The sequence below is a fragment of the Gouania willdenowi genome, chromosome 5, assembly GCF_900634775.1.
Source record: "Gouania willdenowi chromosome 5, fGouWil2.1, whole genome shotgun sequence".
Taxonomy (NCBI): domain Eukaryota; kingdom Metazoa; phylum Chordata; class Actinopteri; order Blenniiformes; family Gobiesocidae; genus Gouania; species Gouania willdenowi.
Window position 1 is genome coordinate 24,425,679 of NC_041048.1, and position 14,788 is coordinate 24,440,466.

Here is a 14,788-nt window from a genome sequence, read left to right on the forward strand (position 1 = left end):
GACACTTCCGGAAGATTTTTCTGCACTTTAATACCTTTGTTTTTCTGCGTTCTAATACCTTTGTTAACCTGATTCTACAGCAGTGTTACATTGTAAAACAAAGTGCAATGCACCTCATCAACAACACAACATACAGTACATTGTTCAGCACCTCCGTGAATGATTTTGAACGTTTTGATTTCCTCAAAAGACACATTTGTTTTATTTGCACTGCATTCCTATCACAGCCTCCTTGTTTTAACCGTAAAACGTGGATAGATGTAGGATCATTTATTGTTATTGAACCCAATAACAATAAATGATGAAGATCGTTATCAGGCTTCTGCAGAGCTGGATGAGGAGTTGATGAATCAGATGTGTTGGAAGAGGGAAACATCTAAAACATGCTGGATAGTGGCCCTCGAGGACCGGAATTGGACACCCCTGATCTAAATACAGATATACATTTGTTTTGTAGTATTCGTTATTATTTTTTATTATTATTTTCATATCTCACTCAAACAAACATGGTAAGTGGTGGGGCGGCGCCCTAGCAGCCTCTGTTGTACTCCAATTAAAATGTTTACAATTATTTGTAAATGTCAGATGCTCTTATACTGGATATTTCGTTTATAGTGTTGTGGATTTGTAGCTGACACATTCATGCCAAAACATTTTTAATTTACTGATGGAAAAATAAATCTAGGAGTGGGCGTCAGGGTCGGCTCAGTCCTGGGCCTCGAACGTAGTTTTTCCAGCATTTTTATTCTATTTTGTTAGTGTTTCTCCTCCCTTGGCTGCACATGGCTGGGACATGTGTCTTCTTTTGTTATGATATTAAGACATTTGTGACTGTAAGGGTCAAACATGAGCTCATCAAAGATAAAGACATGCACACATTATATAGGTCAAGCGCAGTTTTTAAAAAGTTACATATAACAGTATTATTTTAATTAGAAGATGTTTTAAAAACTCTACACAGAAAGGACTCAAGTGTCCACTAGGGATGTAACGATTCACGATACTGGGTTCACGATACTATTCTCTCACGATTTATTTTACAAAATGGGACTGTAAACAAATGATGACTGAAAAATATTCCTTTATATTTTTTTTTTGGGAGAAAAACTAGAAAATACTGTATTATTTTCCTTTTTCAAAAGAATCCCTTGATAAACTTTTCAAAACAATGCAATTTAACTAAAAATAAATCTTGAATGAAATAAATAAAGGAATAATACAAATGAAGAAGAAGCCTATTAATTTAAATTCTGGTTCTATAGTAAACAATGCAAAATTGCATAAAAAATATTTTTCTTTTTAATTTACAAAGCAAACAATCAGTTATTTTAGTTAGTTAAAGATGACATTTACTGCTGATATAAAGCAATACAAATTATGTTCAAGATTATTGATTCATTCATTATTATTATTTATCATTTAGGGGTCTATTCTGTCTGTTTATTTGATTTATTAGGTATATGTATATGAGTTGTTTAATGTGTATTAAGTTTAATATTGAAATGGAATTATTCTTATTTGTTAATGATTTATATTTTGTACGTTTCGGTCAAACTCTCTTTTTTAGTGTTAATCTGAGTGTCCTAGTTATTTATATCTGATTTGTCTAATCGCTTACGTACTTGCTTGTGTTATTATTAGACTTAGATTAAGTGTAAATCAGATTTTCTAAAACTATTTGTTCCAAAAAAAAACGGCTTTCAGAAAGTTGACCTGAATATATTTTATTATGGGTAAATAAGAGTTATTGGACATTTTATTATAGCATGTTAAAAAAAAAAAAGAAAGAAAAAGAAACCATGAATAACAATCCATTTCAAATGTTTATGGAACTTAGATGCTGTTCAGTTCTATTGAAAAACATTTTAATTTGTCTCTAGGCCTTGTTGCACTTTATAAATTAAACGTTAAAGTGTATATTTGCATTCATCTACTAGCAGTGTGTGTGATTATGTCATTCATTTTTGGGCCACAAATACATTTTTGCTTTGGACCACCAAATATTTTACGGCTGGCCCTGTTTTCAGACAAAAAGTTAGGTCATATTGCTAAAGTGACCTGGGTTTGCAAGTGTGAGAAAAACAAAAAGCCAGAGAAAAATAAATCACAGAAGGAAACCGTAATAGTAATAAGCTAATTAAACAATATTATTATCTTAAATATTGGCTTTCAATGTGACCAAGCACTTCTTTATGTTTTTGAGGAGCTTTTATTTTATATGCTAACTGTAGATTTGAAATTGGCTTTGTTCTTTGTAATTTTTGTACTATAAAATTATTAATATATAGTTTGATAGATCTATATATAATTATCACACAAGTTTTTGTCCCTTATTAGAACGACAGACTAATTCTCTTTGATTTAGTGGCTCAGAAAGTTCTAGAGCCACAATTTATGTCATTCCTCCAGCAGGTGAATTGCTGACACCCATGTATAAATAAAAATAATATGTTGTGCATAGAGAAACATAATAAATCTGTATTAAAAAGAGGAAACATGGGAGGAAAAGAAAGAAAAGAAAACCTGGCCTCGTGTGGCTTAAAATAAAGCTTTGTGTCACTTTTCTGTCTGAAATCCTTTAGAAGTCACGCGGTTGTGTCTTTAAAAAAGAGGCGTGGCTTCAGGCAGCCTGAGGTCGTATTTCACGTTTAATGGTGAGCAGTGCAGTGGTGTAGTGGTGGACTAGCTGCCTTTAACCAGCTCACACCTCCTCTACCTGTGGACGCATCGAAATGGCGCAGCGTTTTGTACAAGCGAAGATTAAAGGAGACAAGGTGGTGCTGTTTGTCAAGCCCACCTGTTCCTACTGCATCACGGCGAAAGACGTTTTGTCCAAATACCGGTTTAAACCGGGACACCTGGAGTACATCGACATCAGTGACCGCAGCGACATGGGCAGCATTCAGGACTACTTCCTGGAACTGACTGGAGCCCGCACGGTGAGCACTAATATTCATTCATGTTTAACTCCATTCACCTCAACCACCGGGAATCTGTTTGGTGTCAAATGTCACTGGGCTGCTGACGTCACCATGCAACCCACTAATGTGATTTAATGAATTAATAAACCTTTTCACTCTTGCTCTGGTTCAGTTCTCGCGCATGAGGTTAAAGAAGGTCAAGGTATAAACTCGCCATAGCAGATGGAGATTTACATCATTTTTTTCTGATTCTTTGAAAAAAAAAAAAAAATGCTAAAATGTGGTCTCGGTCTCCAAGATAGAAATGCCGAGTTAGCTGCTAAAGCTAATGCTGCACATGAGCTAAAAAATCAGTTTTTTCCTGACTTTTCATCAGTGATCAATCATCTTGTCCACTTCCTTCAAATGTATTAAATAATAGCTTAATAAAAATAATCATGGACCTGGTTAGTGAATGGTAAATTTACCTTTTCAAAGTCAGAACTCATATTGTGCTTTTCACACTGGGAAATCTCGCCTGTCCCGTCAATAATAATAATAATACAATTTATTCATAAGCACTTTTCAAAATCTCAAGACAAAAAAAAAGTTTAAAAAAACCCCCACCATTAATAAAGGAAAATAAAGAAAATACAGAAGTAGGAAGCAGAGATCTGTTGCTTTAATGCTGTTTCTCTCATCGGTTTTACAAAAGTGATAGAGTCCGAATTCTGCCCGCTGGAGACCCAGGGAGTCTGTGTTTTTAAATATATATATATATATACCAGGGGCCACCTGTGTGGAAGCGAGAGGACTGCTCGAGCTGCTTCCATCACTTTTTAAAAGTGCTCGGATTGGCCGAAACTGACATCAGCAGAAAACTCCGGATGCCTCCTCGAGTTTTAATATGTGTAATATTAATAATATAAACACTATTAAAACACTAACAATCTCTGGAATAACATTACAAATGCTGTTAGGTTGGAAATGTCAACAGAGTGACAGTATTTGACAGTGTATACGTTTTTATACCTCTCGACCTATGAATAGAGATAATACAAAATGGTTTGTTTTTTCAATAATCCCACACACAATGATCAATGTACTGAATCAAAGTGTCAGAAGGACATTCTCGAGTTTTCCCTGGAGGAAAATGTGATCTTTTTTATAATCAAATATTGAGGTTGGTTCATATCCTGCTCCCTCCTCCTCTATGAATGTGGTGACGTTAAAAACTTTCCATCTAAAGGCCTTTGTTATGCAGTAGATGGAAAAAATCTCTACTCTACACACTAGTACCAGACAAGAAAATCCATCCATCCATTTTCTGACCTGCTTGCTCCTGTTTTCAGGGTCACAGGGGTCAGCTGGTGACTATCTCCAGCTCTCATTGGGTGCTAGTCAGGGGTACACCCTGTACAGGGTGCCAGTCCATCGCAGGGCAGAACGCACACTGAAACTCACATTCACTCCTACAGGCAATCTAGAGACTCCAATCAACCTAACAGTCATATTTTTGAATTAAGGGAGAAAACTTACGCAAGCACGGCGAGAACATGCAAACTCCACACAGAAAGGACTCAAGTGTCCACTAGGGATGTAACGATTCACTCAACTCCCAATACGATACTGGGTTCACGATACGATTCTCTCACGATTTATTTTACAAAATGGGACTGTAGACAAATGATGACTGAAAAATATTCATTTATTTTTTGGGGGGAGAAAAACAAAAAAAATACTGTATTTTCCTTTTATTTTTCATTGTCAAAAGAACCCCCTGATAAACTATTCAAAACAATGCAATTTAACTAAAAATATATCTTGAATGAAATAAATAAAGGAATAATAGAAATGAAGAAGCCTATTAATTTGAATTCTGGTTCTATAGTAAACAATACAAAACTGCATAATAGTTATTTTTCTTTTTAAAAGTGCAACTGAAAATGTATTTTGTGCCTTAACAAATGGACTTTAAAAAAAAAAAACAGTCATGCCCCTGTATTTACGTCAGATATTTGTTTGGACCAGCAGAGGGCGCTGGTAACCCAGTGATCGATTGGCATGCAGTTATTATAGCAATGAAGAAGAGATGCTATGCTAGTAGACAGAGCTAATAGAAAAACGTGACTTTTACAGATATTCACGTAATATTGCAGATATTCTTTCGGGGCTAAAGGGCTAAGGAATCATTTATGAACATGTTTAAGAGTAGAAGGCGGCCAGAAAGAAAGTAGTAGCAGATTCCGCCCGCCGCCAACAATTCTGGATAAGAGAAGGACAAATATATAGAGCCCTCTGCTGTTTAAAAAAAGTCCTGCGATTCAATTTTCACAGTATCGATGTGAACCGTGATACCTATGAATAGATTTTAACTGCCTTACGATTAATCGTTACATCCCTAATGTCCACCCCAGGGCTTGAACCCAGGACATTCTTGCTGTGAGGCATCGCGGATGTGATAACTACTACACGACCACTGTCCGCACGACAACAAAATATAAAAGCCTATTATTATTATTATTTTTAAGCACTTCTCTTTACTCTGATTATGTTTAGGCAGCACAACATATTGTTTGTGCAATAGTCAGTTTTATTCCATATGATTTTTCATATGCTTGTATGCATTTGTAGTTTCCACGGTATCTTTCAGCCTTTTACACAACTTAAGCCTGAGCAGCAGTTCTCACTCACAGTCGGGTGGGTCCCCTCTTTGTTGAAACTGCAGCAGTCGATGTGTGCAGGAGAGCAAACTAAACTAGAGGATCGATCTTTTTACACTGATATTCTTTAGGGGTGCAAGGATGCACTCGATCAACGATTCGATTCAAATCCTAAAATAAAAATGTAAGAAAAGTTTGCTTATGTTCCTGGCTGTGTGTGTATCACGTGTCGACAGTTCGGGCTTCTTTTCGATTGTTATACCACAGGCTCGGGCCGGGTTCGGACGTTGCGTGGTAAAATTAGATGATGTTTTGATTAGCGCGAGGAAGACATGCAAATGGATGCTGACTCGCCTTTTTTGGCTCTATTAAAGCTCTCCTCACATCGCTGCTCGTGGTTCAGCCCAGAGTGTGTGGGCTGAACATAGAGCAGTGTGATGTCAAGAAATAAAGCTGCACTAAATCTGTCACAGCACCCCCTATTGTTTAAGCAGAGTATTGAAGCACATTCTGTGCTGTATGGATTTTCATCCCCTCTCATTTGCATCGATATTTAGCTGATTTAGGCTTTATCCCTACATCTCTAGTGTTTTTTTTTTTGTACAAGAATAAAATGTGTGGCGTAGTTGTCACAAAGTAATTATTACATGTTGAAAGAAAAGAAAAAAAGGAAAGTCTGCTAATCCTCTTGATTATATTTTTCCTTGATTTGCAGGTGCCCCGGGTGTTTATAGGCGAGGACTGTGTTGGAGGTGGCAGTGATGTGGCTGCGCTTCATAAGAGCGGTAAACTGGAAGGCATGCTGCAGTCTATCGGCGCTCTGCAGTGACCTTCATTGATCAGTCCCAGGTAAGAATGTGCGATATATCGTCAAAAACATTCTCACCGGTAAGATTATGTCATCTCACGATAGAAACGATGTCGGAAATTAGCGAGGGCCACGGGCCATTTGTCCCTCAATTTAGCCAAGAATGCCCATAAAAACCTTGTTCTTGAGTCCAAAATTGTCAACAACTCTCTGGAGCTGAACACTGTTCACGGGAACTCCGCATCGGAGCCTCCTCCACGGTGTGCACCATCGCTGCTACAGCCCTCACACACACACACACAGAGACGCCGGTGCTCGTCACTACCTGAAGCTGCCATGCTGCGATACATCTTGGACCGCTACTTGGTTAAAACCAGAAAACCATCCAACAAAGTGAACCAATCCCAAAGTTCCACAAACAAGGGGACAGAGATGAACCCGTAGCAACGATTATGAACTAGAAACTCAACTAAAGCTAACTATGCTAAGCTAACCCACTGACACACAGACTGGGATAAAAGCTAATGCTAACCGCGCCATATAAGGTCTTACTGTCATAAAGCGACAGAGAGCCATGGATGTGTTTATGGTCAGATTTAACACTTGTATGCAAGGATAAAAGCTAAACATGTCACACATTGTGTGAAATAAATGTTAGTATAAATATTAGTGTCACTATTCATCATTCCCAACTTGTGAAACGCAATATTTTTTAATTATATTTCACGTGTTGACAGATAAAGCTGGTACCATTAGACTAATGTAACTATTGAGATTATTACACCAAAATACACTGAATGATTAAATTATCAGCTTGATCTGGTTTAATTATAGGAAATCAGAGAAATATTTATCAATCATAACTTTATGTAACTCATTATCAGCTATGAAATAAACATGATTCAGCAGCAGTAAAAACACTAATGAAGTGATTTGTGCTTCTCATGTGTTTTTTTTAGACAATAATTTCATTTTAAGTGAGGAAATAAATGAATTACTTACAATAACACTAATAGAGTCACCCACATGCACTAATATTCCATAAAATATCAGCTCATGAACTCTGAGTCAGCAGTTATTGTAGCCTTTTTTAATGTGTCTAGTGTTGATGTATTCAGATTTATTTGTTTGTAAGGAACCGGTTTACACTTTTAAGTTGGGAATTGTTTTATTTGTTAATAGTCTTTTTATTTATCGTGATGTTTATCGTTATCGTGATAAATACCAGAAATGATCAGGATCATTTTTTTAGTCCATATCGCTCATCCCTAGTTCCAGGTATGAGACTCATCACAAAAACACACACAGTTAAACCTATGAAATCAGTTTTGAAAGTGTAAAATCTCTCTCTTTCTAAAGCAGATTGTAGTTGATTATCTATTTATATGATCAAAGAAGAGTTGCATGGTGATTGTGGTAATAAAAAGGTAGCTGCACAATGTCATTGCTTTCTTTTTCTGATGTTTATTGGTTCAGTTTTCCTGTAACGCTGTACATTATTTTCACATTTCAGCAAATAGCAGTAATGATTGGACTGTAAGGTAGTGCATACCTGTTTGTACACTTCATAGTTAAAAAAAACAAATTAACAAATGTCTATTAATGTCATACTTTACAAAAATAATTATAGCACCAATAAATAATAGCTTCATGATGTAAAAACAACCTCTCTGAGCAAGGAATAGAAAATATATTTTTGTGCTCAGAGGCATTGAGATTTTAACTTAAGATAATTGACGTAAATAATAACTCCAGATGCCCTCTTTCCAATGCTCTCACAGTGTTCTCACAGTGCTGCTCACCTGTTTGGTCAGAGTAGCAGAAATACAGGCAGGCTCCAGTACACTTGATAACACCTCCTCAAGGTTTTTGCACGTAGTGACTTCAACATGTTTTGGTTACCGCTGTCAGCAAATTTACACTTAATATGTGAGAGACCAAACAGCAGCAGATTCGTGGGATACTCGGAACACATCTGGTGAAGCTACGGACCTCACGTTTGTTTCTCTGTATCTGCAACTTTTACCCTGTGTGCATCTGACCAGTGACTCCTCAGCCATGACTCAGTGTTCTTTTATCAAAAACCACCACAACAATAATGATATGTTTTTTTTCTCATCACCAGTGGTGTGAGTGCTACCAAAGACCTTTCACTGCATGAGATGAATTAAGCATTGGTACTTGTTTTGATAAACAGGTGGGAAACATTTCCAATGTATTTATCCTGAGCAAACATAATCACTGATCATAGACTTTTATTAAAGACAACGTAGGCTGCTTTCACACCATGATTGTTTGAGGGACTGGAGGATTATTGGGGTTTTAAAAATGACATTTGTTTTCTTTGCCTATACAGTGGATCCTTTTAACAGCTGCTTGTTTCACACAAGAAACTTCGTACTAACGTAAAAGGAGTCGGTTCCAGTTGTATTTTAGATTGGACCACAGGTAAATTGACATGGTGGCAGGATATTCCACAAATGTTTTAATAGACTCAGTTTTGATTTTATCCAATAAAGGACATTTTGCACCAGTGTTATGTTAAACTGCACCGTTATGACAATAGAATTTAAGCAGTGGGAACAAACATATCCCCATTTGCATCCTGCAAAACCTGATCCAAACACATCAATAATGTTTCTTTGTAAATTTCACTAAGTCAATCAGAACCCAACATTTGTAATAGAGTTCTATCACTATATTTGAGGGTGAATGTGGCAGTGGCCTACTTAAAGGTATAGTATGTAATGTTGCAGTTTGCAATATTTCAAAGTTGCACCTCCTCTAAGCTCCACCCCCTCCTCCCGTCAGTACACTGTCCAAAGCCACACCCCCACAAACTTGAATGTGTATCTGATATAAAATTAACAAATTCCCCCAAAGAAAAACAAATGTTGACATGTCCAACAGAAAAACGGCAACTTCTGCATAACTTCAGGCTCTTCAAATTCCTCATTTGTCTTCACTGGTAAAAGGTCTGCTCAGGTGTGCTCAATATTTCTGAGAACGGAGTCACATGATGAATATGCACACGGGGGGACAGAGGGGGGCGTGGGCAGGAGAAGACATGACAGCATCTGATTGGTTCTTTCCACTCGGACCGAATGGCAGGGATTAGTCAAGAGTTTTTACAGGATTCCATTTGATCCAAAAGTCTGACTTTTTGTTCATTTTTCAGAATACGTACTGTATTGTCTACTCAGTCAATACAATACGTAACTTTTCCTTATTTCACCTAGAATAACAATCTAAAAGTGTTTCTGAAGAAGATTGCAGACTATACCTTTTAAAGAAAAGACAAAATAAAAACTTGTCTTTGGCCCACTGAGCATGAGTGGCTTGGGCAAGCATATTTTTTGGTCAAAATGTTAACAAATGCTTGTTCTGTTTATTTTACACTGCTACACCATGTATTGTCACTTAATATAATTTTAAGCCAGCGAAAAATCTATCAGTACAAAATCTTAAAATAAGATCTGATGTAGTTATAAAGTATAAAGTTTGGTTATTGTCCACAAGACCCAACAGGACAAAGATGAATCTGACTTAGTGTGACTTAATTTTTATGACAGTAGTCCTGTGTTGAGTTTGGCATCGAGCGTTAAGTAGAAGCATTTGGGTTCTGTCACATGTTTGATTCCATAGTTCCTGTGATGAAACGCCTGGTCTTTTGATGCACCTGTATAACACTGGGATGCTTGTGTGACACTGTCCCACCAAACCTCCATTATTTATTTGCACCAAGCGACAGAAATGTAACATTTCACTCACTGGACATCAATTTGAAAATGGTACTAAGATTTGACAATCGGTGTTTTATTGCCGAAGAGGAGCTACGCCAGTAAATCCCTGGAAAAGGAGAGCTGTGTTCCATAAGCAAACATGCTTCTTGTTCCACATCATCTCTCAGGGTCTGCCCATGAACCTGCAGGATAAATAGAACAATATGTTTCTTCTCTGTTGATGACGTGTTTTTTCCCTCTCTGACTCCTTCCTCTGTGCTTCCCCTGTCTTTCGTAGGGATTTGGCGTCCTGATTGGGTCACATGACGATGCAGCGGGACTTGCGTAGTTTGCGTCGTTGCTGCTGGTACTCGCTGAGCTCCTGCAGGTAACCTCTCGACGGCCAGCGTAGCCTCTCCACCTGCTCCCGCTCCTCATCTTGGATAGACATAATCACAAATACATAATCATAAGTAATCCTTTGCTAACACAACTACAGTTTTGCTGGTGAATCCTTGACAGCAGAATGCAGTTACTTTTTCTTGTTTACATATACCAGGCCAAGAGGGTTAGGTTTTCATATGATATATTGTTTCTAAGAAAACAACTGATGATCAGTAGTAATTAGTTGTGCCTTTTCTTATTTTTGTTCTTTTGCTTCCTCACACCATCCCTGATTCAAAGTCCATCAGAACCCGTCAAATATGTGTGTTCCTGTCATTGTTTTCCAGACAAATAAAATTTGGAATCATCATTTAAAAAGAGAAATCCCAGTTAGTGGTTAAAAAACAAGAAGAACAACAATGAAGACTGAGATCTTAATGAAGTCAATGATGTGTGTAATGATGATAATAAACATGCTCCTGCTTAGCCATGCTGTTTGTTTTTTTGTTTTTTTAAACTCTGATCCCCCTTTGCCTGTTTTACCTTTAACACATACAAAGTTGTAGATAGGAGAGATAGAAGGTGTGTGTGTTTTAAGCACAACAGTTATTTCTAAGTTGACACATTTTATATTTGCCCCCAAAAAGTCATTTATGAGCTATGAATTTAAAAGTTCAATTTGCTTTGGGCTTTAGGTTCAGTTAGACTCTTTGAACCTGTTTTCTAGCGAACCATTTTCCAGTCCTACCAGTTAAAGCAGAGCCAGTGTGGAAAGTTGCCGGTGAGTCAAATAGCAACATTTCCTTTTTGCAATACGTATTTAATAGCTTTTGTTCAAATCCTTTAGATCGTTTTTTTTTAATCAGACAATTCCGCATGCTTGACAACACATTATGTGACTAATATTTTGCATTATGTTGTCAAGACTGGCATAAAATAATAATAGAAAAAACATCGGAACTTGAACCCTGTCAAAGTGAATCCCTAAAACGACATTTAAAGCACAATAACACTTTTTAGCAACATTCAGTTAACACATCCTAAAAAATAATTTTAATTAAGTATACAGTATGCATCTGTTACAGAAAGTGTAACTATTCCATAAAATTAGTCATGCAATTTCTTGTTTTTGGTTTGATGCCTTCAGGAACAACCCAGCTAAAACTTTTATAAAACTACTATAAGGCTTGATAGAAAGTAAACATGCATAGTGAGGGTTTAAATGCTGAACAATAGTATGCTCTTCATCTGCAGTAATAATACAATCTATTAGTACATGCAGTGCTAGTCGGAACAGAGGTGTAATCATCGTGTCACACTGTTTTTAAATGAGCATGTCAGGTTAAAAACAACTGTCTGACCTGAAAGCTCCAGAAAGTCTGGTTTATGACTGAAGATAAGGTAGTTGTTGGCGATGAAGTGAAGGAGCCAGATGTACAGCTGCTCTGCATTGTGGCACTGGGAAGGGAAAGAAAACCTAGCGTTAAATCTAGATGCATATTTTCCCAATAAATGACAAAGTGATCACAAGTTTCTCTGACCTTTGCTCTGCGAAGGAGTCGAACCAGGCTGATTCCTGTGGATGCCAGCTCTCTGCTGGGCATGCTCTGAAGGTACGCGCACACGCACACTTCACACAGGTGCTGCAGTCTCTTTACCTGGTACATCTCTGCACACACCAGCACAGCCATGGCCTGCAACACACTAGCTGGATACACAAGCGCGCACACAGTCATACATAATCCAGAAATGTAGGCTAATTTACAAATTACAAAATGCAATTTCATTTAGCAGACGCTTTTATCCAAAGCGACGTACAACACAAGCAGTTAGGGTTAAGGGACTCGCTCAACATCCCACAGTGATGACCGTCTATAATTACAAGCCTGCTTCTTTAACTAATGACCAAAATGAAAAGATCATATAACCTGGCCTTCAGCCATTACAATAACGAGTAAAAGGTGAAGAACCAGGAAAAAAGAATAAGATGGAATTTGTTTTTAATAAACCAGTATAAGACAGAAGCTCATTGTTGGATGATGAGTGCAAAGGTCAAACCATATAACCATATAAACCAGATTGGGCAAAAGGATAAAGTGCTCAAAACACAAGTCTATTTCGCTGCTTTTGAAGAGAGGCAAGGATCCACTACTTTGCAGCTCTTATCGTCCTATCAGCTTGCTAAATGTGGACTTTAAACTGCTCGCTAAACTTTTTATTTATTTATTCGTTTATTTGATATGGACATAACAACTGCATTGGACAAACCAGATGCATCGTTTTCAGTGTTATAGCAAAACTGCTAATTTGCAACACCTTCGTTTGGAGGGTGTCCTACCATCAATCATTTCTCAAGACCAAACAGGATTCATTCGTAACAGACACTCCCTTTTTAACCTTAGAAGGGTCTTTAATGTAGTATATAACCCTCCCTCAGAAACTGTCCCTGAAGCCTTGTTGGCACTTGATGCTGAGAAGGATTTTGATAGAGTGGAGTGGGACTACTTGTTTTCTGTTTTGGGAAAATTTGGATTTGGGGCAAAATGTATTTCTTGGGTAAAGTTATTGTATTCATCTCCACAAGCCTCTGTTAGAACAAATAGTACAAACTCAGAATACTTCCGGTTATTTCACTCCACCAGACAAGGTTGTCCACTAAGCCCTCTTCTGTTTGCCATGGTTATGGAGCCTTTGTCAGCCACTCTAAAGTCCCATCCTGATCTCAAAGGTATAACAAGAAATGGGGTGGAGCTGAAGGTCGCCCTTTATGCAGATGACCTGTTACTGTTCTTGTCTGACTTGTCTCGCTCCACTCCCGCCGCTCTTTCAGTCCTCAAAACTTTTAGTGAGATTTCAGGATATAAATTAAATTTGGAAAAGAGTGAAATTTTTCCTGTGAATAAATTAGCCATGGATTATCCACTGGGAAAATTTCCATTTAAGATATCAAAATCAGGGTTTGCTTATCTAGGAGTATATGTGGCTGACACTTTGGTTAATCTTCACAAGAGGAACTTTGACGCCCTACTTGAACAAATTAAGCTAGATTTTGAAAAATGGTCCTTACTTCAGCTTTCCATAGCTGCTAAAATTAATTCCATTAAGATGAATATTCTTCCACGCTTCCTGTATTTGTTGCAATGTGTTCCAATCTTTCTTCCTCTTTCCTTTTTCAAATCGATATATAGCCTTATGACAAATTTCATTTGGAATAAAAAACCACCCAGGTTCAGATCTTACAGCGTCCCAAAGAGCTAGGTGGAATGGCTTTGCCAAACGTCTTATTTTATTATTGGGCAGCAAACATAAGGAACTTAAACTACTGGCTTTGTTTTGATAATATTGAGAACCCTCCATTATGGCTGGCTATCGAAGCAAATTCCGCACTTCCGGTGACATTGAAATCCTTACTTTACACTCCTCTTTTATCTTCCACTTCCCCTTATTCAAAAAATGTCATCGTTGCCTCTTGCCTCAAGATTTGGAACCAATTTAGGCGCTTCTTTGGGATGCAAACCTTTTCTGTCCGTGCTCCAATCTCAGCAAACCCTGCCTTTCCCCCGTCCCTGTTGGACAGTGCGTTTTCATTGTGGGGTAGGCTCGGCATTAAAACTTTTAGGGATCTTTATATAGACTCGACGTTTGCCTCTTTTCATCAGCTGGTTGAAAAATTTTCTTTACCTCAAAGACACTTTTTCAGATACCTGCAGGTTCGTCATTTTGTTCGTAACTTGGGTCTGAATTTTCCTATCCTCCCCTCCTCATCAAATTTGGAGATTTTCTTGGTGCCTCTTCCCTCATTGAAAGGTGGAATATCTGTCATATATGCTAATATTCATAAACTCTGCTCAAATTCTTCTTTGAATACTCTTAAAACTGTCTGGGAGACTGATTTGGGACATAATATTTCAGATGGGACCTGGGAAAAAATTTTGCCGAGGGTTCACAATTCCTCAATTTGTGCTAAGCATAGCTTCACTCAGTGTAGGATTTTACATCGAGCCCACTACACAATATATAATACAGTTTCTTCTCTTTGTGATAGGTGCAAACATGCTCCAGCTGATTATATACATACATTCTGGCACTGCCCCTCTCTGAGTACGTACTGGTCTGAAATTTCTGTTGTGTTATCCAGGGTCACTGGGAAGATTATAGTTCCAATTGCTTTAACTGCTCTTTTTGGTGTGTTGCCACCTGCACTTTGCCTTTCCTCTAACCAAAAGGACCTGGTAGCATTCTCATCCTTTTTGGCGAGGAGGGCGATTCTTCTGAGGTGGAAATCGTCAGCTCCACCTACAAGTGTATATT

At 37.7% G+C, this 14,788-nt stretch overlaps 2 protein-coding genes across 2 annotated transcripts in view; one reads left to right on the plus strand and one right to left on the minus strand.

Annotated features, from left to right (window-relative positions):
• The first annotated feature begins 2,625 nt into the window (after window positions 1-2,625).
• Window positions 2,626-10,963, plus strand: glrx (glutaredoxin (thioltransferase)). The gene is made up of 3 exons (XM_028446813.1): window positions 2,626-2,939; window positions 6,279-6,412; window positions 10,392-10,963. Exons 1-2 carry the CDS (start codon window positions 2,733-2,735, stop codon window positions 6,390-6,392), a joined length of 321 nt encoding a protein of 106 aa, XP_028302614.1. The 5' UTR covers window positions 2,626-2,732; the 3' UTR covers window positions 6,393-6,412; window positions 10,392-10,963.
• The window catches only part of rhobtb3 (Rho related BTB domain containing 3), a 48,205-nt gene continuing 41,245 nt past the window's right edge, over window positions 7,829-14,788 (minus strand). Inside the window, exons 11-13 of the mRNA XM_028446812.1 lie at window positions 12,019-12,185; window positions 11,839-11,935; window positions 7,829-10,531 (exon numbers count right to left, since the gene is read on the minus strand). Of these exons, the coding sequence (XP_028302613.1) occupies window positions 10,413-10,531; window positions 11,839-11,935; window positions 12,019-12,185 (383 nt within the window). The 3' untranslated portion in view covers window positions 7,829-10,412. The remainder of the gene's footprint in view (window positions 10,532-11,838; window positions 11,936-12,018; window positions 12,186-14,788) is intronic.

Coding starts and splice junctions, on each gene's coding strand:
- glrx (XM_028446813.1), top strand. CDS start 2,733: ATGGCGCAGCGTTTTGTACAAGCGAAGATTAAAGGAGACAAGGTGGTG. Junction 2,940..6,278: donor AACTGACTGGAGCCCGCACG/GTGAGCACTAAT, acceptor CTTGATTTGCAG/GTGCCCCGGGTGTTTATAGG.